General features: G+C 37.2%; 1 protein-coding gene across 5 annotated transcripts in view; it reads left to right on the forward strand.

The window, feature by feature from the left end:
- TFDP1 (transcription factor Dp-1) overlaps positions 1 to 27,505 on the forward strand; it is a 37,875-nt gene that overhangs the window by 3,638 nt on the left and 6,732 nt on the right. For 4 of the 5 annotated variants that reach the window (XM_064407882.1, XM_064407880.1, XM_064407879.1 and 1 more), the window contains exons 3-7: positions 10,577 to 10,643; positions 20,917 to 21,023; positions 24,019 to 24,140; positions 25,539 to 25,704; positions 25,897 to 26,043. In XM_064407882.1, coding sequence (XP_064263952.1) covers positions 10,577 to 10,643; positions 20,917 to 21,023; positions 24,019 to 24,140; positions 25,539 to 25,704; positions 25,897 to 26,043 — 609 coding nt within the window. The remainder of the gene's footprint in view (positions 1 to 10,576; positions 10,644 to 20,916; positions 21,024 to 24,018; positions 24,141 to 25,538; positions 25,705 to 25,896; positions 26,044 to 27,505) is intronic. The other variant, XM_064407883.1, reaches the window with a different exon arrangement.

Below are 27,505 nucleotides of genomic sequence, written 5' to 3' on the forward strand. Positions count from 1 at the left end.
GCTGAGATGGCTCAGCTGTGGGAAGGGCTGTGCTGCTACACTCCTGAGTCTGGGCTTCAGGTGGCATTCCCATGGCCAGGCATGTTCAGAGTGCTCCAGCCTGGGAGTGTAGGTGGGGTGTGCATCCCACTGGTGTCCTGTGCTGCCGGGTCAGTGTGCCGTGGTGACAGTGGAGCAGGGAGCCCTGCAGAAGGGGAAGGTGTGGAGACAGTGCTCCACAACAGAGCACACTCCTGCTTTATGCTTCTTCCTGCCTGCTGCAGGAGAGCACTTTTCCTTTTATTGTTCCCCTCCAGTTCTTCTGATGCCTATTTTTAAAAACTACAATTTGATAAGACCTGCTGGAAAAGTCGAATACTTGTAAGAGTTTGCAGACTGAGACTTTACTTGATAGTTGAACAAATGGGAATGTGATGGCAAATGTTTTTATAAAGTATTAAAGAATTGCAAAAGTAGTGATCAGGTAAGCTAGCAAAATCATGTTTATGAATTATATGGTCCAGGTCTAAATTCTGTGAAGTATTACTTTAAAATGTATCTCTCTAATGCTTTTCAGAGCATACAATCAAGAGAAAATAAGCAGCAAAGCATTGATTTTAATTTTTATTTTCATTTATATTTTGGGGGTTTATGCAAAATACTTTGATTTCCTCAGCAGTAGTCAGGAAGCTGTGAGGTGGGGGGAAAAGGATTCATTCATACCTAGCACCTTAATTAAGAGCCTGCAGGTGGAGTTTAAGTGCATAATCACAATGTTATAGCTGGATAACTTGAAAAATGGTAATGTAAAGAGAAATACTAGCTTGTGAAGGTTCAAGTATCCAGGAGTATATCAGTTTATGTTTTGGGTAGGGGATCTGAAGTGCAGTAAAAATAAAGGGCAGAAACAAGAAGCGCTAATTTTCCAGCCTGATCTGGTAATAGCAATAAGCACAGCCATTTTTGAGGTTATGAGCACCAGTGAAGCTGAGAAGCAATTCTAACAGAATCAGACAGATTCTCTTAGAATTCAGTTCAATTCAGGACATCTTAGTTCCTAGAAAGACTTTATTGTTTGTGCAATTAAAAAAAACAATGAAAAAATAGGTGTGGACAGGAGAACAGCAACTGACGTGTCTCAAGGCCTTGGATACCTTGAGAGTAGGATCATTGCACTGCTTTTCAGAGTCTGGATGACGAGTTGGGGTCAGTACTTTTTGGTACAGTTTTACACCTACATTTGCACTGTGTGGGAAATTTCTTGGTCATTGCATATGAGCAGTCTTCAGAAACTTCATCTTAGCCAGAACTTTCTGGTTAATCAGTGTTGCTCTGAGTTTGCCTCATCTATTGTGAACTTTTCCACTACTTACAAATGTGGCACCTTCCAGGCAGGAGCTGAAGGAGCCAAATGTACAGCCAAGGCCCTCAGTCTACTTGTTCTCCTTACGGGATTCATGGGGGTAATAGTGTGGGGGGAAAGCAGATCCCTGTGTGCAATGGTCACCTGTCCACCCTTGGCATGCCTAAAACTAGCCAGGATGCTGCATTGAATGAAGTAGAAGGAATTACTGTAGCAAGAAAGCAAATTTGATACACTTAATTTTTTTCCAGCTTCCACACAGCTTGCTGGCCACTTTTATATTCAGTTACATGCTGAGAATTATCTGTAAATTAAGATGCTAAATAATGTTTTTAGTAACATTGGTTAATGTACTTCCCACCATTAAAGCAGTACCAGCTTCTGTAGCATGGCTGAAGATCCAGCTTGTGGTGACCATGTTTCTCCCCTCCGTTACTTCTGTCACTGCTAAACTGTTGAGGCCTCTCAAGGAGGAAAGAGAAGCTTGTGGACCTTTTCTCCAAGATTCTGTTACGTAGGAATAAAAAGCAGGAACAGCAGGGTTTATTTTCTGCCGAATTTCTGTACTTTTAATACAACCATTTGCAGGAACTGGATCTGTTATTGAGGACAGTCTGATGCATGCTGTTATAGTGAATATTGAAGAGAATGGGGCTAGACAAAAGGAAGGAGTATGGTTCCTTCTGATCTCCAAAATTACACTTCTCAGAATAGATGAGTCATGTAAATGAAATATTCTTATCTAGTCCTGTTGTTTGTGATTCTTTCTGTTGTTCACCTTTAGTGGATGGACTGCTTCAAGCCATGTAAAAAATAAATTGTGCACAGAGAATTTGAAGTTGGAAAAAAACTTTCAAAAGCTTTTGAAACTGACATGCCACTGTTAGCCTTCAGAATTTCTTACAGACTAAAATACATTTCTTGAGTTACTGTTTCATATGTAACTGACAGTGGTGTAGCCTTTGGAACTGCTTGTTCTAAAATCAGATTTCTTAAATTTATTCTTAAAAATTATGTTCTGCTGTCATTTTCTGCTTGAATTATTTTATGAGGGATTTTTCTCTTGATCCCTAGTTTGCATAACAATTACTGTGTCTCTTTAGTTTTTTATGGTACTTTCATGAATCTTACTGAGTAGTAGATATGGCACATATATCCAGTTTTGCAAAGGAAGCCCTGTGAACATGTGGAAATATGAGGACATGCCATAAAAAGTACAAAAAGTTTATCACCTGATCTGACATTACTGTTTAAGAGATGTACAGATGTGGGAATTAACACTGGTTGTTTACTTTAGTTAACTATTCAGAATACATTCAGGTATGTAGTTTAATCTAGTGGATTTATTTCACAGTATTACTAAATATTTTATTCAAAGAATATTTAAAAAAACCCACAGCAAACTGGTTTCTTCACACAATTTTATTGGATAGGTTAATAGGGCTGCTGTTTTTGTGGAAAGTCAAAATCTGCTTTTCTATTCATTTTTTGCCACAACACCACAGAAGTTGTACTTTTTAATAACTTCCATGTGATGTTTCTGCATCAATCCCAAGCAAGTCTAAAAAAGTTAAGTTTGGGACGGATTGAAAACAAGAACCCAATGGAAGTAGAAAAACCACTTTATTTTGGACCTTTTTTATATGATGCACTTTCAATCCCTAGAAAGTATTGAGAAGTCTTCAGAACATTTTTCAGACTTTTCTTAAAATACCAGCATGCATTTCTCCTTTTATGTTTATTTTTGGGTTATGTACTGGAAATTTTGTTGAGGCGGACTGGAGAATTTAAGTCTTTGAGGAATCTCAAGCGGTCATGCACCTTCTTTGATACCGTTTTAGTTCAGTAGCTTGATCTGCTTCTGTTTGCCTTTAGTGAGTTCTAACATGTCCAGAAGTTTGCAAACTAGTGATCAAATAATATTACGAAATTAGGTCATCTAAAAAGGCATCTCTGTTTGGAATTTTGAACGTTGCTAATTTTTTTAATTTGCCTTTTCAAAGAAGGCAAAAGGAAAGTGATCTTTAAGCTCTCTTTTATACATTCCAGGCACACAGTCAGAGCTGTTTTTTTCCTGTGTTGGTTTGTATTATAAAATAAGGTGACAGCTCAGAAGTTGCCTGTCACCTTGCCAATTTATTTGTCTAAATGAAGCATTTTCTTGTAGCCTGTAAGTGTTAAACTTTATTAATTGTATATGCCAGTTAATGATAGCGGCTTTATATAGGTATGTTGCAGTAATTTACTGAATAACTACACTGTGATGGCAACAGGCTCAACAAAAATGCAGATTTTAGAAGTTAAGTTACGCTGGGGATCAATTGTTTTAATGTTTGCATTTGATTGCATGATTATCTATTAGTGGAGATTTATTATGGCTAATTAGGAGTGGGAAGAAGAATGGATCAATCTTTGCTAAATGTTGTCTATACTGAAACAGTTCTCAGGTAGCAGACAACTTGATTTTAAAGGTGGACAGTGGTCCATGTTCCCCAGAAATGCTTCTGGCTACTTGTCTTGTGTTCCATTACATTTGCTAAGGGTTCCAGTATTGCATTATTGGTTACACAGACTTGGTTGAAAGTTGCACTGTGGGCCACTCTAGCCTTGTAATAATACACTGATAAGGAGGTTGGTGAGGCAAATGGTTCTGGAAGGGTCCTGTGTAATGTTATTTGTGGATTTCAGCTGTGGTTCAGGTGCTGATGAAGAAGCTGCTCTAAAGCCTTGGTTTGGCTGGGAAAACAGCAGGCTCTTTTGGTCAAACCTAGAATGGTTGCAGGATGTAGTTGTGGAGGTGGCTGCTGCTGTTACCTCCACATGTGGTTATTTAGTCCAGGAGGATACTAATGATGGTTTTATTTTCTGGTTAATTTATATGGTAAAAGTGGAAAAATGGTGCTTTGATGTCATGTTCACCACTACAAGTCTCATATTCAATTCTGCTTCGTTCTTACAGCTTCACGGTTAGTTTTGGGGACACCAACTTTCAATTTTGCAAGGGTTGTATCACTTGAGCAATTGCATAACTGTAAGAAGCAACACCATGGAGTGACTTTTCAGTCTTGAGGTGTTTCTGATCTGTTGGCTGCTTAGACAGGACCACCATTTGACTTGTCTTCAAAGTGAGTTCTTAATTTAATTTTTGCTACATTCTGGATGTGTTGCTCTTGTCAAAGGAAAAGCCAAGAAGCTAATGGTCTTGACATATTCTGCAAAAAAGGAGACCTTGGCTGTCATTTTGTGTATTGCTCAGTGTCCAGCTTACCCACAGTATCAGCAGAGCCGTTACTGACAATGCTTGACTGAACTTCTCACCTGTATTTAGCTTTTTGCCTTCACAGTTCTGTGGTATCCAGACCTTTGTTTTAGTGCTTTGGCTATGCCTTGTTAGTTAAAGTGCTGAAAAACGCAAAAATACTCTTTGGAAAGCTCATTTCTATGGTGTAGCTCATTGCTGAGTGGTTGGCAGACACATTAATCTTGAAGATACTGCCATGATCTGAGGATGTGATATGATTATCTGTTCCAGAAAAGGCTAGTAAAACAACACACTGGAGAATTTTGAACAGTCAGAGTCCTATAGCCCAACTTCAAAAGTTTTTGTGTAATTTATACAGTAAAGAGTAATTCTCACTGGCTTAATTTTCAAAATGAAAACTAAATGTTTTAAATTTAAGAACTTTTTGCCCTTTTCTACAATATTCCTCTACTTGATATCTTGATTACCCTTTAATTTTTTGCAAAAAAATTAAATGGATGTCTCATAATAATCTTTTGCAGTTGCTTAATAATTCATTCCCAGAGCATGTTTGCTCTGGTCCCTGCATGAGATGAGAAACCAATGGGGAAAGTAGTTCATTATCATCTTCTTATAAATGACATTTGCATATGGATAGGGATGAAAGAAGAATAAAGGTTGTTTAAGCAGTCTTAAAATAAGGTTGTTTATTTCTGATTATAAGCTTTATTCCAGTTCCACTTTGTAACTTTGCTTATTTTCTGTTGCTTCCTGATACTGAAATAAGGCAAAAAAAAAAAAAAAGAAAAAGGAACCCTGCATTGTCAATAAAGTGGCCTATTGTAAAATGGCATGGCATGGAGCCTTTGGACATGTTGCCTTTAAAATGACTGGGGATCATTATGGATGGAGTTAGTTGCAGTTTTGCACAAGATGGGTGGTTGTTTCCTAGTTGGCTTTACAAATTCCTGTAGACAACAGAGACATCATCCTGGTCATGGAATTGTTATGGTTGGAAAAGACCTCCAAGATCAAGTCCAGCCATCAATCCAACAGCACCAAATGCCTTGACAAGCTCTGGGTGGAAATGCTTTTCTTTCCAATTCCTCCATTTTCTGATTCTGTAGTCACTACTTCTTTCCTAATTTATTTTGAACTTCTCTGTCTGAGTTCCATCTTGTTTCCCCTTTCAGTTGTAGTTTAGATTGTGTTCCTTTTCCCACTTCACATGTTCTTCCCTTCTTTTCACAGGATTTGATCTCATTGTTCCATTAAAGCTCTCTTGGGTTCTCAGCAGTTGTATTGCCTGTACTTTTTCAGTGACTCACAATTTCTCTACCTCAACTCCTAATTCTGCCATCTTCCATCTGATTTTCTAGCTCATTTTCTGTGTCTTTTCCAGCCTGTCCCAAAATTGTCTCTTTTTCAGACTGTCCCATTCTGACTCCCATTCTTTAACCATTCTTGTATCTTTGGCACCTGTATCTCTTTGTGAAACCCTGTCCTGTGCCTCCAGGCTCTATGGGCTTAATCTGCTGTTAACAACTAAAAGTTTCTGTTCTGAGAATCAACCTTGTAGCAGATACCTCTGTTTTGATGTATCTCTGTCCTTTCTGCTCTTCTTTCAGCACTTTTTCAGGTAGTGTTCTTAAAATGGGCTAATTACTTAGAAGCAAGGTAGAAGGGGTATATCTGTGGCACAAAAGCACCCTTCTCTTCCCTATACTTATTTCAGATAGTGTGGGACAATGTGCCTCTCTGGTTAAATCTGATATACATAGCACATGCACTTGTTTTTGTCAGATAAACTTCTTGCTTTTGTAGGTTCTTTGGCCTTTAGTCCAAATTCACCTTGCATATTTTCCTCTTTAGTTTAAAGGTTTAGTAAATGATTTGATGCCAGTTTTTATTAACAAATTGAATTGCAAGGCTGGAAAGCTGTGGAAGAAATTATATTTTTGTTGTAAGGATGTTGATTTTTCTAGTGCATAACTTCAGAGACTGCAAATAGTAGCTTGTTAGTAAGATACTAAATTATTCTCTTGTAATCTTTAGGGATTTTTTAATAACTGAAAGTCTCTGCATCTTCAGAAAATTTTGTTTCAGTTTAAATTCAGTCCCAACAAAAAAGCGAATCAGTTTACTGATTTTCAGACTGAGCGCACTTGTACTGCCTTTCAGTTTTCACTTGTAAACAAAACAGAAATAGACTTCCCAGTCCTTAGGACTGCTGATGATCCCATAGCAGGCTAAAGCTAACTTTAGTTGATTTTTTTTATATGTTTAGCCCTTCAGTTAATTTCTTTTCCTTAGGAGCTCTGAACAATGAGCTGAGACCAAACCTCGGTGCTGGTTGGGATCTCCACCATACTTTGGCAGTTCAAATTACCAGATCTACTGATTTGTCCAGTGGGCTTTACCCTCCTTTCTGGTGCTCTGTGGGAAGATACTAAATTATTACAGCTTAGATGCTGTGTTGGATGTCAAAAGCTATTTTTTAAAATCATTGTTGGCTTTGTTGTAGTGTATGAAGGATGAAGGCTGTATCTGTTGCCTGTTTAGGATTTCAGGGATTTCTTTTTGTAGCTGTAGAGAAGTAGACACAGCCAACATGTGTCTTCAAAGAGGAAAACTTTGCTGAATTGTGAGGTTGAACACATTTAATAAGCTTTCAAAATCAGATGTAAAGAGTATTATTATTTCAAGCAGCCCCAGGATCACCATCAAAGGATGTAACACATCTTGAGATTGAGATTAATGAGCAGATAAAAAGAAACTGTGGAATACAAAAAGAATACATAGGAAAACAGTAAAAATCCAAATATCTTGTTACAAGTAGGTTGATAAGGCCTAAAAACTAAGTGTATTTTCTTACCAGAATATAGAATTTCCTTGATGTCTAAACCCTTCCTGATAGAAAGTTACCTTTCCAATGGGGAAAATCCAATACTTTTTCTTGGGTGTTTGGTTTTTTTTTTTTGGGGGGGGGGGGAGGGTGTTTGTTTTGGTGGTGTTTTAGGTTTTTCTTCTTTTTTTTTTAGTTCGTTGTGAATCTGCAACTATAATATATGGAATGGGAGCTATAGACACATTCTCCTCTATTTTCTCTTTTGGGTGCTATGCTACATAGATCCCAGAGGAGTAATCCTGGTGCTTCCTCCAAAATAACCTGGCTTGAAAAACAGGGAGAATGTCCTCAAAATGCATACTGAGAGATGTTTTGTCTAGTGTTTCCATTTCAGAACTGAGACACCAGAATTCTCTGTGGGATGGAAGTTTTGCTTTTCAGTTTTCTTTGACCAAAACTTGTCCCTTCAACCAGGGATAAGCTTTGCTCACCTTAGAAATAAAGTGCATCCAGAAGTGTGAAGAGCATACTGGGGCTGAAATAACAGAATTTTCACTAGAAATGAGTTTTCACTATGAATAATAACAGCTGGGGGTTCTGTTTTGCTGTGGGATTCATGGTTTTCTTTCCAAATAGCTTTCTGGAGTCTTTCTGGGTATATGCCTACAAATGAGTTGAATATGTGCCATTTTAACTGCTAGAGGAGAACCTTTACTAAGATACTGGTATAAAGGTGGTGAAACTGTAACTTCTATATTGGTCATTAGTATTGTGGTCCCTGAGGAGATCCTGCTTGTTATTCAGTGATTGCTTTTCTCTGAATTTTCCCAATTATGTTCTTTTATTGATTAAGTGTGGTGTTTTCTCCCAAATGTTCTCTAGTTTTTCAGTGACTTTTGTACTTTCAGTCTTACAAAAGCATGATATAGGGCATGTATCATTAACCTGAAACTTTTTAATGCTAGATTAAATTACGGGTTTTGGAGTTGCATATTGTTTTGGGTAATATTTTTTCACTGTATGTTTTAATTATGCAGAAGAAGACTTGACACTTATGAGATTATTTGATACTGTGATGTTGGTTTGTTTACTTAAAATGAATCTAAAAGAGTCTACTGGAGACATTCAAATTTTTAAAAAATAGAAAATGGAAGGGACCATTAAGTAGTTGATTACTGAATTGCCTAATTTTCCAGTTACTGAAATAGTTATTTGCATTAATACTTGAATTTGCTGAATATCACAGCTTAAATATTTGGTTTTGGAATATCACTGTAACTGACGTGCATTTGGTGCAGGTTTGCCTTTGCATATTAAACCAATGAATGGATAAAATTGCTAAATTAATATGCTTAAAAGAAAGACATTACAGATTAAAACAACAATTTTCTTGGTGGTTTTCTGATCAAAACCACAATATTAAATGCTTTTCCAGTCTCATTTATAATCGTTATTTATTCTCATGGAAAAAAGAATTTGCAGATGTCCTGAGTACAAGCCTTTTTCTGCTGTGGAATACAAACTTAAGTACTGCATTGAAAGAAATTATGACAATGAAACTGCACTTCCTGCGTGGTTTAGCACTTCTCTTTTGAAATTTAGATAGAATGGGAGTATGAGGTAACACTCAGCCAAAAATTCTCCTTTATGTTTTCCCATGGAGTTCCAGTGTTCTGGAATGTCATACTGCCGCATTGTGGCCCTAATAACATCTTTGTACACAATACTGGTCTCATATTGATGAGTATACCTTTTTCTTTGGAGGTGTCTGATGTAGCCTGTTGCCTGTCTGAATTGTGTGGTTAAGTGTGATAAAGAGTGAGGCTTATAAAGAGGTCTGGTGCCTGGGAACACGGTGGTAAAACCGTCCTTTGTTTGAGTGGGTCTTAGAAATCCCTGCTGTGGGCAAGGAGGACAGGCAGTGTTCTGAAACCACTGAAAAGTTGTTGCAGCCTCTCTAAAACTCTGCTGTTGTGTTACTTTTTAGGAGGGGGGAATGGTGGACAGAACTGCCACAGGCTCTTCATTCTGTCCATCACTTCTACTGTCTGCCCACTTAGCATTTCTCTGTGCATTCAGGTCCTCCTTGCTGCCATGCCATTACAGGCCACTACTCTTTATGCCTTTATTCCAGCTTGTCTCCTATGCTCCATCATCTTCTCTCCCCATTCACTGAGGAGAGAGTTTCCTGTTTCTTAAAGTTGCCTGTCTTTGGTAAGAATCCTTGCTCTGATATACCTGGATAATAATGGCTCCACAGCATCATCTAGTGGCTTCCCTGTCCCAAACTTCTGGCAGATCTCAAGTAGGGCTCTTCAGGTAGACTTGTAATGGAGAAGGTTTTGCTGCTTTGACTGACAGCAAAGCACTTGACTCTTGCTCAGGGATGTCAGTAAGTCTGCGTGTACCCGCAGTGCGCAAAACGCAGCTCAGGACTTTGCAGCCTCTGGAACACCATATGCTACACTGTGATTAAGTACAGGTATTGGCTTTCTTGCTGTTGTTTCTAAATGGAAACAGTGTGTCCTGTGTTCATTTTTTTTTTCAGAACTGTTTTGTCTGCAGGTACAAAGAAATTACTGCATCCTGTTCTCTATTCAGTTAATAGTATTTTGAAAGTAATCACTACTGTGAGGTTTCTCAAAGGATGGTGATGACTTTGTAAACCTTATGTCACCCTATAGCTTTTTTCATTTTAGAGGTTTGTATTTAAAGAAAATACTTGAAAGGCTCAATGCATTTCTTATTAATTATATTTTTCCTGACTAAAATGGCCCAGGTGCTCTCCACTGCCTGTGCTGGTTTTGCTGCAATGTTTTTACCTTGTGTGTTAGCTGAGTAGTATCTAGAGAGAGAAAGGTATAGATGCAGTTGCCTGTTAAAACAGTGCATACACACTGTAAGAGCTTAGGACACAAATAGCAAAGTAGGTGTAAACTGATTTTCTGCTTGCTCTCAAAGAATATGGCATTTATAAAATCAAGATCTTAAAATTTGACAAGTACTATAGCCCAAACAGTTCATAGTGTCAGGTTTGTGGCAAAATGAGTGGTAGCAGTAGAGGCTACTGTAAGATACCTTTCATCTTTACCAATAAAAGGCTGTCTATGTTTGTAAAATTAATAAAAGTTGCTTTCTTTAACAGGCTGGACTAATTGAAGCCAATGGAGAGCTTAAGGTGTTTATAGACCAAAACCTAAGTCCTGGGAAAGGTAAGAACACAATTCTTAGTAAGGCTCTCCATTTCTTGATTTTCAGTTGTTATGCATTTTACTGGCTTTAAACTGCTTTCTTAGCATAGTTTTTGTAAAGTTTTTCTTAAGTTACATGATCAGTAAGCAAACTGTAGATTTGCTGTGGTTTATAATTGTCTTAAAACTACAGGTGCAGTTCAGCCGTGGTTTGTCCTACATGTGATCTCCTTAGTGTAGCTTGTGTTGAAGTATAAAGACAAGGATGTTCTGAAGCATCTTTGGGGCACTGTGTTTTAGCAAGTGGAAAAAAAAATGCAGGGGGGTAGAAGTTTGAAATGGGTTATGACAGTTTTTATGATAGTGCATCCACTCTCTCTCCTGCAAGCTTATCTGAAAATATATTGTGAACAGAACTGTTTTGGTCATGCAGATAATGCCTGTGCATGTATGATAATGCAATGTCATTAAGCAGTTTAATAAAACACAAGATATACATTTGAACTTGAATTTGATACGTGAGCTAAAAAACTGAGAGTACCTAAGCATTTGGGGAGTTAGGAGGTGCACTTTCCCAGTTAGCATAGTTGGGGGAAAAACCAGAAGTGACACTGAGTTCCAGCCACCTGCAGTTCTGGACAGCTATGGCATGTAGCCTCTGCTGTAAACGGGTTATGCTACATTTGAAGGCTGCATTTCATGTATTCTTACAGGAAGGCTGTTTCCAAAGTGAGACTGTAGAACTCTAATTCCAGTATATTCTTGTCAGTTTATGCATTCTGCTGGTGACAATTGTTTATGAGGTTAATAATTTTCTTCAGCGTGTTTACCTACTCTTTGTAAATAACAACTGAGTATCTTAATAGTCTTTACTAGTTTGACAGCCATCTAGCCACTGGTTCCTAGATTGCTCATTAGATGTGCTCTTTGTCCCCTGTGTTTTCTTTATTGTATCCTTTGAGCCTGTTTGATTGCTTTCATCAACTTTCTTGAATACAAGTGACTAAAACAGTATGTGTGTCTCTCAAGTGAAGTGTTAGTCATTTTAGTATGGAGAGATCGGTAATTTTTCTGTGCAACATCATGTTTGGTTCATAGGCAACTCACAATATATTTTGGTGAAATAGCCATTTTCCTTTGTTGTTGCTTCCAAATAATGACAGTCTGCTTTATTGTTGTGTGTGACAGATGGTGTCCTTTGATAGGCTGTATGAAGTAAGGTGAAATTTATATTAGCACAATCATCTGCTTAATGTCTGTAAACTTTACTGTTGACTAATCTACTGGCTTTAAGCATTGCTGGAATTGTCCAGTACTCCCAGATTAGCCTGTAGTCCAGTTTAGGTGAACTTCTTTAGTATTACTGCTCTAGTATTTTATATACCATTCCAGGAAACCATTTAACTTCTGTCACCATCACTAAGTACAGCAAGTATTTTATTGGCATCTTACTAGACTCTGTATTGGACATTTCCTTGTCTAAAATATACATTGCTTTACAGAAGAGGGGTATCCCACTAATCTGTCCTGCTCTGCATTTGGTGGAGAGGGCACTAAGGGGAGTAAAGACATGTATTAACTGGCAGAGGTGTATTTCTGTAAACAGTCACACCCCCCTGAGCTAGAGAAATGTGCAAGTAGGTACCTGATTCTTAACAGCTGTACCATATGTCCTGACCCTGTGGGCAGTAAAAGTGATTTTTTTTTCGGGGCAGATTCTTTAGGAGGGTACATTTCACACGCACTTAGGAGTCTAGACCCTGTTGCAGTCAGTGGAGATCTAGTCAAAACAGTTCAGTCTAGACAGCAAGAACTGGAAGTGTGACTCTTCCATTATTACATAGCTCTTTAAGTAGAACTGGTCAAATTGGAGAACATTTTATTGCTTATAGAATTTTGTAAATAAATTCAAGTTATTAAATAGTTTATTATAGGCCTGCACTTTGTCCAGTTTGAGCGTTGAGCTCTCTACTCTCAGTGTATAACACAGCAAACTGAACTATCCTCAGTCCATTTCTGCAGCTCATTGCTTTTAGGGGAGTTCTGTGAAGTTAATAGACAGTAACTAATTCTTAATATTGAGAAGAAACAGCTATTTCTCTTTGCTTCATCAGTTTGTGAATTTTGTCTCTAGCTTGTCTGTGTTTTATGTGCAGGTTCTGTAGTCTTAATCAGAGCTTAAACTTGCAAATATTTGTCGCTAAAGTACTCAGATATGTATCAGAATGTATTCACTGAAGTAGTACTTTTTTCCTTTGCACTTCTTATAATTTCTAGGGGGTTTTGTGCAGTCTTTAAATGTTGACTTTGACAACTACACACAAAAGTACTAGACTGTCTCTAAAAGAAGCTGTCTGCATTGCATGCCATTATATCAACAAAGTGCTGTCTTCTGCTATTTCTTAAAATCTGTGCAAAATTTCTCTTAATTTCATGATGGAGAGGATTCAGTCTAGAAAATCATGGAGTAAGCTTTCCATAGGGTAGCAGAAGTGTATCTGATATACTTTTTTGGGTGAGTTAAAGGTGGTTAGGGAAAAAATCTTTATGTTCTTGTCTGGTGGTCGTCATTAAAAGGTTTTTGTGGTGTTTTTGTTTGGGTTTTTTGTTTTGTTTTTTTTCTTCATCTTCCCGTTTGGATTTGTATTTCTTTTAAGGAAAGAAATTTTATATTTTTTCTTTATATTTCTTTTCTGGAAGTTGCAAGTCAATCACAAGAAGGGATTGAGAGTACATTACATGATTGATACTGGTTGTGGGGTTGAATCTCCCTTGTCAGATGACTGGTTTGTTTAGCCCCATCTGCTTCCCTTGACAACAGTAATGGGGCAGGCTCTTGAGGGAGAATGCAGGAGCCTGGCTACTTTTTGAAGTTCATTCTTCTTATGTTCCTACAGCACTCAAAGTCATTGGATTAGTAATACCAGAGGGTGCATTCCATCACAGTTTTGGAAAAGTCCAGCTTTGAAACTCAGTGAATTGAGTAGAAAACCCAGAGAGAAATCTATTACTTCCTTCAGTTTCTACTTGTTGCTAGCCAGATATGAAAGGAGAAGTTCAGCTGTCAGAGGAATAAAGGTTTAGGGGGATGGTAGAGGACAAAAAATTACTTGTGTGCTGGGTCATAAGGACATGCTTGAAAAAACAGGGTTAAAGAGAAAGAACAGAATATTGTTGCTGAAATGGTTCTATAACATCGTTGTCAGCAGTCTATAAGGTATGTGACTAAGTGGTAGGTATATGACTCAAGTATGAAAGATGAGCAAAGATTGGCTCTTCTGGCCAAAACCAGTTATGATGCAAAAATTCTCACAGCCTGAACAGATTTGTTGCAATGCTTTCGAAATGGGCTGTGAATGAGCTTCTGTAAATGTTTAATCTGTACTGGCAGAAATATGGTAACTGGCTAAGTTCTTTTCACACTTGAGTTTTGGTGGTAGGGTTATGTTGCTGTTGTTTCTTAGATGAATAATAAAGAGGGGACATCACCATCTTGCTGAAGAGTTATGCTGAACAACCTCTTGCTCAAAAAGTCCAAAAGATCTGGAATCAGATAGAGAGGATATGTTACAGAACAATTTCTGCATGCAAGTCTTACCCATACACTCATTCCATGACTGTTCATTAATGTCTGCTGACAGAAACAGGCTACCAGTGTAGACAAGCTTTTTACCTTAGCAAATGGGGACATGCTTCCAGTATCTCGTGGAGAGACTGATCTCAGAAAGACTGGTCTCAGCCATGAACTCCAGATTAGGATTTGTGTTTTAAAGCAGAGACAGACTTCATTTAAGAGGAGAAAACAGTATATAAAAAACTCCAGACCAAAATACAAGTACCAAACCCCCCAAACCCACGAAGGTTTGTTTATAATGAGTAATGCCTGCAATTTGGAATAAATTAGTCATGCACATAAAATACCTTTCTAGAAAATGCTCTAAAAATTTATTGCTTCAAAACCATCTCTAGTGTGAAGTAAGAGGTATCAACCTGTTTGTGGTAGAGATGAGATGGCAGCTTGTGTTTCCTCCAGTGCTTGTGCAAACTCCAGAAGTTGTTGCCTGTAAATTTGCCCATGTTTTCTGATACCCCTGTGTATTTCTATTACTGGAGTGTAACACTCCATATAGCCCTAAAAAAACAGTATTACTGTGAAAGGTTTGTTTTACTTGGTAACCAGGAAGGTGGTTTCCAACTGGCTAATTAATTTTGAGAGTTAGCAAATACATATGGTTTGGAAGGACAGAAAGAATTTTTAATAGGGGGCTGAACTAGTAAAACTTCCTTATGAGTTTGTGTTTTCTATTGATGATTTGGCAATGAATTTTAAAAACTGAGAAATTTTGCTGTTTCTGGATGTTACATTTTGAAGAAAACTGTTACATTCTGGTCCTTGCCATATTCAGATGAGTGTTGATATTTAAGTGTTAAATAGAACACTTTTCAAGTCTAATCATGTCCCTCACTTGTGGAGAAATTTGGATGAAAGAAATTATTTGCTTCAGATGAGTGTGAGGGAAAAGGTAACCAGTAGTATTAATATTGTATTGAAATTAAAGCTCTTAGTTTAAAAGTTACTCAGAAAGAAAAGTTGGGTCTTCTCTTTTGCCAGTAGGTGGCATTATTGGAACGTGTCTAGGTCCTTTCACTGCTTGCACTTTAAAAAAAGGTTTCACATTTTATAGGCTAATTATATTTACATTTCAGATTTGAAAAAATCAAAGCCAAGCATGTAACATTTTAAAGTGTGTTTAGACTCTTATTTCAACACTGCCTAACTATAAGATTTAGTCTTTTATTTATATGACAAGAAACTTGCAGAGTAATGTTATTGTTACTTTTACTTGAAAATTCATACTCCTTAATTTTTAACAGTGGCTGGAATTGTTCCTCTGGAATAGAACAAGAGACTAATTTCAGAACCCCATGAATTATGCTTCAGCAAACAGGTGCTTGAAATTGGTTATAAAATCTATATTACTGCAGCTGAGGTAAATCCAGTTAATACTGTCTAAAGTCAAGCTAAGGAAATAAAACTATTTCTGGAAGTAGAAATGGAATTTTGGAAAGTCTAAAAGCAGACCCCAGTTTATTTCAACACAGACTTGGAAAAACTGGTTTGTAATAGCTGAACTATTGCTAGTCATATATAAAGATGGTAAGAATCACATAGAAGTCTGAGTTGTGAGTACTATACACTGGGAGACATGGATGTCTGCACAAAAGCTCAGAATTGCTGTATAGGCATGTTTGTTGTTGTAACATGATGGTGTGGCTTGTTCAGTAAGTAGAGGTGCTTTTACTTGACTTGGGCACACAACTGGAGACAATCATCTGTATGTTGTCACACAGAGACCCTTAAAAAGAATTCTGTGTTTTCTGAAAATTAGCATATAAGTAACTAATAAAATAATATTAAATATCTATGATGTTCCTGACAGAGTTGTTAACAACTGTAATGTCACAGGAGTGATATATGAGGAATCAGCTCCCAGGATATAATTGTCACCTCTATTTTATGACAGAACTTAGTTTGTTAGAGCCTGCATTACAAGGGAAGTAAGTTGCTTTTCTGTTGGCTGCTCTCTTCTTCTCAAGTAAAGAAAACACAAAGGCAAATTACTTCAGAAAATGATAGAGTATCTAGAATGAATGAGATTTCTGCTCCTGAGGCAAGGAGTACTTCAGCCCATCCTCTCTATCCTGAACACCAAATTCAAAGTCACTATTGTTTCAAGGACTGGAGCAGTCAGCTTTTCAGGAGATCTACCTCACTGTCTGCAGAGGGCACTCGTTTCTTTGATACTGTGTCTTTTTTTCTGTGTCATCTTCAGTTTTCTTAAATGTTCTTCATTAACTGCATCACCTGTCTTTTAAGCTGTCAAAATTCTGCAGGGTACTACTTCTTTTTGGTGAAACTCTTTAGTTTGTTTTTATATGCAAGCAAAGATCCAGTTAATCAGGAGGAGAGCACTTCTTGTTTGTAGACAGATAAAGAACAGGTTTTATTACAGTGCTGTTTCTTTTGATCTGCAAATTTTTTATGCCATTATTCCTTCATTCCACCTGCATCATTATCTTGTATTTGGAGGTACTCTGGAACATTATACTGATGAGGTTCTACTTCCGTTTAGGTTTAGTGATTGCATATAAGTTACTAAAAGTAGTTTTCCAAACATTTGTGACACTGTGAATGTAAGTAGTAGTAGTAGTAGTTATGTCCTTCTGTATACATTGTTTTTTCTGCTCTAAATGGCATTTTCCTGTGGTTCTCAAAATCTTTAAGGGGGAAAAAAGATGTGTCAGTACTAGCAATATTAATTTCTTTTGAAAAGGAATAAGTCTTGATGCCAGTAAAACTGCTCGCAAACTTGTGGTTTTAATTTTTACATGCTGTTATGTATGCTGTACATTGTCTACAAAATACAGGATTGTTGGGATTGCAGTGATTGCTGACTAACAGTAATTAAGAAATTAGTAGTAAGGTTTGTTTGAGAAACTGAGCTGTCAGTCACTTGCAAATCTAAGTTGATAAAATTACTTCTGCTTGTATTTAACAAACAAAAACCTCCCACATATTATGAGCCTTTGAAAATGCAGATGGATATGAGTAAAATGTTTGCATGTGAGGCAAATGAGAAAATAGAATGCACTTGGACCGAGACATTGAAAATATCCTCTTAAAAGTTTTTTCTGTATACTTGAGCAGTTATACTCATGATAAGTTGACTTTGACTTTGCTTTGAATGGTGATGCTTGTATTGCTATTCTTTCACTTATATTTATGTTTCCTTGCCAGTCAGTTTGTGCTGTACAGAAAGATGAACCTTGTAGTTTCTATTTAGAGCCAAATTGGTTCAGTTGCATGAGTTAACTCTGGCACAGCACTACAGAAAATGTCAGCGTAATTTAAAAAATTTAAAGAAACAGTGTGCGTGCTCATTCTTTCACACTATGGATGTTTTAGTTACAAGATAGCTATTTTTGCTCAGAAAATAAAATTATTAATAGCAGGAAGCTGGAGGATATCTAATAAACCTTACCTTCAAAGCAGGATCAGCTTTGATGCATAGGGCTTTCAGTTCTTGAATTTTGCTGTGTATCACCAAGGAATCTCCTACGCAGCCTGTTGCTGTAAACTGCCTTTGTCAATTCCCCTACAACAACTTGTGACTATTCCCTCTTTTCCTTTTGTTGTGTCCTCTGTCACCTCTGTAGTTCCTTTTAATAGTTGAAGGCAATGATTTCTGCATATAACACCCCTTGCTCCACTGTAACCTCTTCCAGAGGCTGAATGCCCCAAGCTCCCTGAGCTTCTCCTTGTGCAGGATGTAGTCCAGTACCCGAGGCACACTGGTGTCTTCCTGCTGCTCCCTCTCCTGTTTGCTCCTGCCTCTCTTGCACCTTGGGCCCCAAAACTGAACAAAGTCATCCAGGGTCAGTGTAAGAGTGCTGAAAGAAAAGGAATAATCACTTACTGTTTATGTTTCCAAATGCAGCCCAGGATGTGTTTAAGTCTTTTTTAGCATGGGGGAGCACCTCTGGGGAGCATCTGCTTCCTAACCACTGACCCGACCTCTGCTCTTGTGTCAACTTACATTGCCACATTTTTGTCTTTGTTGATTGAGTAAAATTTTTAATTAATAATTTGATAACATAAAAAATTGTTTTCTTTTTAAACATACCAAAATAATTAAGTCTCCTGAGTGAATCTGAAGATTAGAAGGTCTTATGGGAGTACTGTTCTTTATGAAGCTGTCCTACTGAAGTAATATTTGGAAATTGTCATAGGAAAAAACTCATAATGTGAACGGGTAGCACTCATTGCAGAAAACTGTCTACCTCTGAATTCTGAAAGGAGCCAGCAGTGGTACTTCTATCCTTGTAACTCAGTATGTGTATAATTGATGTAGTACCAGAAGGAAAGAGAGCAGCATAGCCTGCACTGATTTGTGAAGGGTTCAGATAATGGCAGATGAGTAAGTCAGACTTCTGTGTCAGCCCGGCTGAGCAGGTAACAGAGAAGCATTACATGTGTGGATAGTGGCCTTCAACAGGGCTTTTCTAGAGGGAGGCAAAAAGGCAGGGTCTGCAGTTATTTCTTTTCAAAGTCATGCTTTGAAAGAGTCAACAACCATGTGGATAAGGATTATCTAATCAGAGCAATGTCCTTGGATTTCTTAAAAATAATAAAAAAAATTGATTAGCAAGGTCTTTAATCAGCCTGTTAAGCTAAGGTGTGATAGAATGGGATGGTCCTCCCATGGGTTAATAATTGGTGAAAACTGAACTTGGTACCATGAGTATCCCAAGTGAGCTATTAGCACTGAAGAAAGGTCTTGAAGTCATCGTATTAATGAAAATGTGGTATCAGTGTTTGGTGGGGAATTTTGGGAATTATTTGGGAAGGAACAGGGAATAAAATAGTAAACGAGCTATAAATAACATACTGCATTCCTTGGTCATGAATACTGTATGGATATCTATCATCTGCAAAGGAAAGGGCAGGAGACCTAGAAAGCATGGCCAACAATGACCATCAGAGGTAAGGGAGGGTTGGTTACAGCATGGTGCTCATAATGCCAGGGTTGAGAGTTTGATTCCTGTATAGGCCATTCTCTCAAGAGTTGGAATTGATGATCCTTGTGAGTCCATCCCAACTCAAAATATTCAGTGATTCTGAGAAGATGATCAAATAGATGGTGTCTTAACCTTGGAAAGCAGTTACAACTCGTCTTTTATACTGGAAATACAGTCTTCAGATTGCATTGAATTTTTTAAAGCAGTGAGGAGAAGTTTAAAAAAAACCTCCAGGAAGCTGAGAAGAAGCTGCGCAAGCACTAGTAGCCAGGGTAGTTCTTATTGATTTATTGTATTCCACAGAGAAGAAGAACAAACACAATTCCGGTCATGATAGTGATGAGTGTACTTGGAGGGACAGGAAGATATAAGAGACTTACATTACAAACTGGGTAGCTGCTGACTTTCTGAAAGAGCACTGGAAAGCTGGTTAGTAATGGAAGAAGGACATACTGCTGCATCCTGTTTGGGAATAGATTGATCACTGAGAGTAAATTCTTAAATGAAGCTATCACTTTGACATGGTGTAGTAATAGCAACTGGGAAATGTAAGCCTTCTGGAAAGCAAGGGCTTAAAGAAGATTTGAATTGTCCTCAAATTTCCTGTAGACTTCCTGAATGTGTAAAGAAGGATGATAGGCATCAAGGACCAGTTACAGCCCTCCTGATACAACCCTTGTAAAAATGCTTATTTTATATTGCTTCTGTATTGGACAATGGGAAAAAGAGAGGAATGAGAGTTGTACCAACTCCTTCTGACCCCATTGGCCTCTTGAAAAGTCATCTCAGAGAAACAACTGCTAAACCTGACAACCACTTAACAATTAATTTGGCAAAAAACAGTCTCCAGTATTTTAAGACTGGTTTGTTCATAATTTTCTTACTGTAGTCAGTCTTTGTTGCTTCTTTTTTTCTTTGCTCTGTTTTGTTGTTACTTGTTGTCTTTGTGTTTGTTTTAAATAGGTGAGTTTGTGGTTCTTTCCTCTAAACTATATAAAGGAACATCAAACTGCTATTGGATACCTGGGTTGTTTTTGTAGTTGATTTATCTTCTACAAGGCTTAAGACTTGCTTTACCTACCAGTGCTGATGGTTTATGGGTTATGAACAGGGAGAGGGAGAACAACCTTTCCTCCAGGGTCACTCTGCTGAGTTGCATGTATTTTTCTGAAATAATGGATTCCTGGGGTTGTTTGTTCTTTAATTCCCTGCCTTCAGCTGGGAGGGGACACTTAGAGAATATTGCCAACTTTCCTCTTGGAAAGGCCTGTTCCAGCCAAATTTTATCTCCTGTAGGCCAGCATGTCTCAGAAGACTATGCATATGCTATGGCATTGGGCATGTTTGTCAGGTGATACTGAAAATTGTTTCAGTAGCCACAAAGTGTAAGGGTAGAAGAAGAGAGGATTATGATTTTTGTTAAATGCTGGCTGCCTCTATTACTCTGATATAAGAGAAGAAAATGGAATACAAGGAATTAAAACATACTCATATTAAAACTGTGACCTGTAAGGATTCATGGAAGAAAGTTTGAGAGAACATACTGTGAATTTTAATTTATTTTTATGCTTCAAATGTGTAGATGCTACATTTATATTGAGACTATGTGTTTCAGGGCTAGTTACCATTAATATGCATTGGTAATATAGATGAGACTATTTGCTAAAATAATAAAATGTGCTGACCTGAAGCTCTCTATTTGTATTTATTTTAGGGGTTGTTTCTCTATTGGCTGTTCACCCTTCTACAGTAAATACAATTGGAAAACAGCTCCTGCCAAAAACATTTGGACAGTCTAATGTCAACATTGCACAACAAGTGGTAAGGAGACTTTGTGGGGTTTTTCTTGTCTGTTTCTTTGTTTGTGGGATGTGGGGGTTTTTTGGGTTGTTGGGGTTTTTTTGTTTGTTTTGGGATTTTTGTTTGTGTATTTTGTTTGTTTGGTTATTTATTTGTTTTTATTGCTTGTCCTGTTGTTTACGTATACAGCAAATCTGAAATAGTCTGGCAGTCTGTATCACCAGTCATGGGCAGATAATCTAAGTTTGTTTCTAATTTTAGCAGACTTAGGTTACAAACAAAAATGTGTTGTGTAAAGAAGTTCAAAGGTGACTCTCAAATCAACATGAAGTTACCTCACTGTTCAGGTGGCTTTATATTTTGTTAGTTTTGCCATTTAAAATCAGTGTCTCTTTCAAATTCTGCTCTGAAATCTGGCATGGGGAAATGTAAATTTAAGTCCATAAAAACACTTTTACAAATATTTGAGCTAAGTGGAATAAAATTGAAAGCATAACTATATTTTAGTGCTTAATTTAAATATTCTTTTGCTGAAATATTTATTTTGAGCTTTGTATGAGACATATGAAATTAGATGTTCTAAGGAATCTTATAATGCAGTAGATAATACATAGATAATAGATATAGTAATTCTATAGATAATACATATAGTAATTCTTTCAGTAATCAAAATTAGAATTTGAGTATTTGAGTAGAATTGGTCTCAATCTTCTAGAAAGCAACTGTAACATAGATATCTGAACTAGAGTGTCTTTTATTTATTATTTGTATTATTTATATCTGAACTAGAGTGTCTTATTTATTATTTATATTATTTATGTTTGAGGTTCTTCTTTGTATGAAAGCAGTGGAGTAGATTTTGAATGTAGAGTAGGTGTTAATCAGACTTCTCTGTCCCCCTCTAGAAATGAACCTGTGAATTTGTGCACAGTTCATTTCTTTCTATGTAGAGTTGAGTATTTCAGGACTCTCCTGAGTGCAGTAGAGGTTCGGGGTTTGCTGCTGCCAGTGTGTCTTTTCTCCAGCTGTAATTCCTCTCCTCCTCACCCCCTGCCCCTGTTCTCATTTGGCTTACATCTTTCAGAGTGATACAAATTCTAGAGGTACAGTGGTGGGGCTGCTCATGGAATTGTAAGGCAGGGAATTGGAGGGTGGGACTCTCTGCAAGCAAGATGTTAAATCATCTTTTGCAGTCCTCTGCCAATTCATCCTATGGAATAGAAACCAGCTTACAGCTTTCTTCAGTTCTCCATATAATATGTTTACTTGAATAGCACACGAGTGGTTTTCACTCTCTTTGGAGACATTTGGTGAGCCAGACCAGTTGGTATCAGAACTGATAGTACTTTTTTTCATGGGGATAAAGTGAGCAGGTTCACATGTCCTGTGCCAGCATTCCCCACCCTCATGCCATTTGCTACAATCCTAAGTTTTGTTTATGAAAAGCAGTAGAGGAGATTATTTGGCTTTTCATAAGAGACAGAAACATTTCAATGTGGTACAATGCTCCTGGAAGGGAGTACTAAAGATATTCTAGCTGTCAGAAGTGGATATGAGACACAGTCTCAAGCTGCATCAGGGGAAATATAGGTTGGATATTAGGAAGAAGTTTTTCACAGGAAGAGTGATAAAATGTTGGAATGGCCTGCCTGGGGAGGTGGTGGAGTCACCATCCCTGGATGTGTTAAGAAAAAGACTGGATATGGCACTTGGTGCCATGGTTAGTTAAGGTGTTTAGGCTGTGGGTTGGATTTGATGATCTTGAAGGTCTCTTCCAACCTTGTGATTCTGTGATATAACAAATTTATACACTAACTGGTCAGAGTGGTGGCATAATATAAAGAGAACATTTGGGAAAAAAACACAGCTGTTTGTCTTTCCAGACAGCTGAAATCATGGATATCCTACTGTCACTAGACTACCTTTGGCACCATCAATGTAACTTTCACACATGAAACATTTAATTTTCAGTTTTTGTATTTTACTCTTGTTGAGACTAAACTGTTGAAGCTGGCCTGAGGAAGAAAAATTAACTTTTGCTCAGACAGAATGTAGCCGCAGGAATATAAGTCAAGCTTGTGGGTGGTGATGGGTTCAGGTTTGCTTGAGGCCCTTTTTAATTTACCTGAAGTCAGGGATACAACCAGCTGTTTCCACTGGGAGGTAAATATACCCCAAAAAAGTAGGCATATCTTTCTACAGAAGAGTAATCTATATGGTTTATTTTTTTCCCCATAATCCATATTTTCTAGACATTTACATTGTAAACAATTCAGAAATAAAAAACTTCACCTGCAAAAGTGGGTGTTTTGTTTAGCTAGTTTCAGAGGGCATGGTTCTATGTGCTAATGTTGTATGTATTATTATTTATGGTCAAATTACCACATCTTCAGGACAGTTCACATGGAGGCTGGAAGATTGTGCTTAGCCAAGTGTGTGCTCTTAACGTGTTTGCAATGGAATGGATTTGCCTGATTTGATGTCACTCACTGCAGTGATGAGGAAAGTTCACCCTTATTCTTTCTCACCTCTAGCACAGTAGTTTTGACTCTAGTGATAGAGGTTGACACCAGGAGAGAGGGTTCTTGCAAAAGCTCTGCATTTGCTCTGTGGTTTTACTGATTTTCAGATTTTCTTACATTCGTATTTTAACTGTAATTACTGCAGCCTCCTTATACATAATTTTGTAGGGTAGGGGTTTTTTTCCCATCCTTTCCCCCCCACCATTTTCCTTGGAAGGAGAGACTCTGTGTGTGTTTTGATATTGTCTGTGTTGAACAGTGTTAAGAAATCCAGCAAGTATGAAAACCTGATTTAAGGAGGTTAAAATATAAAGGGTGTGCTCTAACTATATTAACTGTAGTCAGAAGTTTTTTATGCAAGTTTGTATCAATTAGATGCATCTAAGAGAAGTAGGTAAAATGCTTGTGTTTGGATAATGTATCATTTGAGTTGTGTCACTTAAAAATGTCTTGGAATTCTTACCGTTTTCCAAATGATTTTATCTTCACTGTAGGTTATCGGTACACCTCAGAGACCTTCAGCACAAAATACTATCCTGGTGGGAAGTCCCCATACACCTAACACACATTTTGCATCACAGAACCAGACTGGAGATTCTTCACCTTGGTCTGCTGGGTGAGCAAAATGAAAGCTAGAAAGGATTAATAAAATGTTGGAACTTTTGTTTTAAGTGTGGTCATAGTGTATGTACTCCTCAGGCTAGCAGTGTGCCAAAGTATTTTCCTTTTCATCAAGAGCACTTCACCACTGAAGTCTGTTGTACTAAAACAGGGAGTAGTCACACCAGGAGTACCTCTTCATTGCTTGTAAAAGAATGCAGAGTATTTTCTGTAAGCTCTAGTAGATGTTCTGACATTACTAATAATTAGAGAATTTAGGTTCTAAAAAGCCATGGGAATTTGTGTGACTTGATTCTATGATTTCTCTTATGCTGGTGTATTTTCAGAATACGGTGTATTTCTGATTGAACAAGGGTATCCCAGAGTGTCATTTGAAATAAGAATGTAGTCCTTTTTGGGGAAAAGTATTAAATACAAGGAACGCATTCTTTTGGTGTGGTTTTTTCATGCAAGCTTGTTTTTAAGGGCATCTTGTTAAACGTAGTTGCTTTAAGACTAAGTTTCTTTTCGGTGGCCTGTTACATATAAATAGATTTCAACTTTATAATTACACATTGAAATGAGATGTAAGAATTGAGACTTCCCCTTGAGGAAACTAGTTTTGTTGATACTTGTATTTTTCCTCTAGTTACAAGGAAATTTATATATAAAAACTTTGCAAAGCAGAAAACTTTGTTATACTGCTTGTATCTTGTAACTTTGAAGTTCTAATAGCAATTTCATATACTGTATAACTTCAAATCTGTGATATAGTAATAGTGTAATGTTTCGTGAGTTCAACCAATACCAGACTTTGTCTGTTCAGTCAGTATCAGTATCACATTGCATAGAAAACGCTCAATCTCTGTGCTACTTAAAAATAAAAATTTTGAAAAAAGGACAAAAAAGTTCTCTCCTCTGATTCAGTTTTCATGTTTTAGTATTTATCCCCTTATCTCTTCTTGAAGTTTGGAAGGTTTTCTTTATTGACTCCTCCAAGTAATATCCCTGTTGTTAATTTGTTTGTCTGCTACTGGACAAATTTCAGGCCAGGTTGGATAGAGTTTTAGGCAATCTCATTGAGTTGAAGATACCCTGGCTCAGTGCAGGGGGGTTGGACTAGAAGACCTTTAAAGATGGCTTGCAACCCAAACTATTCTATGATTTCATGGTTCTACTGAAGGTATAAAAGTTGGCCAAAGAATAAATTTGTATTTTGTTTCAGCATCAAGATACTAGAATTGTTCATAAATATTGTAAAATGTAGGAGAGAAGGTTGGTAAGGGATAAGAAGCAGAAGAAAAGGGAAGGCTTGGGTTTTTGACAGCAATATGCCTGTTTGAAATTTGAAAAAGAGACATCAAATATTCCAAAGTTTAAATATTCTTAAAATATATATTATACATATATTTAGGAAGCGGAACAAAAAAGGCGAGAAGAATGGCAAGGGTTTACGTCATTTCTCTATGAAGGTTTGTGAGAAGGTACAAAGAAAAGGAACCACCTCATACAATGAGGTGGCAGACGAGTTGGTTGCAGAATTCACTACCACTGATAATCACATTTCACCAAATGAATCAGTAAGTATATGGGAAGTAAATTACATGTGAACTGAATGGGGGAAGAGAAATTTCTCTTGAGATTTTTCTGTTTTTCCTACTGCTAAATGAAACAGTTCAGATGTTAACTGAGTTTACCCATTTGCTGTAATATGTTTATTTTCAAATATTTTTGACACAGGTATATTTTTGATTAATGCACTATGTCTACAGCAGGCTTATGACCAGAAGAATATTAGACGACGTGTCTATGATGCCTTAAATGTCCTTATGGCCATGAACATTATCTCTAAGGAGAAAAAGGAAATCAAATGGATTGGTCTACCTACTAACTCGGCTCAGGAATGTCAGAATTTGGAGGTATATGCATTTGCAACTTCACAATGGCTTTGTGTTTGAGTAAATGTTTACAGCTTTAGTATGTTCTGTTACAATGTGTACCTATAATCTTCTGAGATACCTACATAGAATAGTATGGTCCTCTTTGCCTCTTTTTATTTTATTTTTCATATACTGAACACACTCTTCAGCTTACAGATTGTTCAAATGTGTCTTTGTTTAATTCTTTTATGTCAAAAATACAGCTTTTAAAAGTACGTGTGAAGTGGTTCTGAGTGGAAGGTAGTAAAAAATTTATGTGTATTTCCAACATTGCAGTTGTGGTACTCAGGAGTTGGGAAGATTTGTTTCCTCCACAAACAGACAGTAGGTCTGTGATGATAGATGTTGCATGTAGGTCAGTGCATACAGGCATCTCCATTGCTGCAGGTCTTACCTTTTTGAGACAATTCTCTTAAGTGAGTATGTCAGACTTTCTTATTGCATGTCACGGGGAGGAAATGAAATGCTTTATACTGAAAGAGATTCGTAAGTTCTGACAGGATTTTTTTTACTGTCCTGAGATTTTCAGAATAATAAAGTTACTGAGGTTTACTGAAGTAAATTCACTTCATCTGAATGGAATAAGATGTTGTATTTATTCTTTATAAGTGTAAATTCCTTCAGCAGGACAAAATCAGTGAGAGAGTGCCAAAGTTAGGGGGAAAGTGGAACAAAAGTGTTTGGGAGCCTTATCTACAAAGAGATAATTCTAATTTTTATTTGATACTGATAATTGATTTTTCATTTAATTTTTTAAATTAATTTTGTGGCGGTGAGTTTCAGGTGTATGAGAAGCTTCTTATGAAATACCTTTTGTTTGGTTTTGAACGTCTTGATATGTTGATATCTGCTGAATATTTTTTTAAATTGGGAATGTTGATGACCTAGTCATTCCTTATTCACTTTCTCCATCCTGTTCATTGTTGTATAGGGATCTCGGATGTTCTCTCCCATTATTTCCTTCTCCTTTCAGTACAGTTCTAATTTATTCATTATTCCCTTGTGTAAAGTCTATTCTGTATCACTGATGATCCTGATTGCTCTTTCGCATGCTTGTCTTGAAATAGAACCATCAGACCTACAGAATTCAAGATGTAAACATTCTGCTTCATAGAGTAATGTAGTGATAATTCCTGTTTGGTACTCTGTTTCTTGCCTAATAATTTGGATCTTTGGCTGTCAAACTCTCTTTTTGCTATGCCAGGTAACCCAGCATTGCAGCAGATTCTGTCACCTTGTCACCTTAATCAGATTATCTGTTGTTAGAGTAGCAGTCTGTCACTTTAATCCCCGTGGGAATCTGCTGGGGAGCTTCTTCCACTAAGAAAGCTGTGTGTTTCCTAGCTTTTTGTCTCTTACCTGTTTTGTTATTATTTAGTGCATATTAAATACTGTGAGGTCTTAACCTTGCACTCCATAGCAGCTTCATGTCTTTAACCAT

Source organism: Passer domesticus, chromosome 2, assembly GCF_036417665.1.
Source record: "Passer domesticus isolate bPasDom1 chromosome 2, bPasDom1.hap1, whole genome shotgun sequence".
In the NCBI taxonomy this organism is placed as follows: Eukaryota; Metazoa; Chordata; class Aves; order Passeriformes; family Passeridae; genus Passer; species Passer domesticus.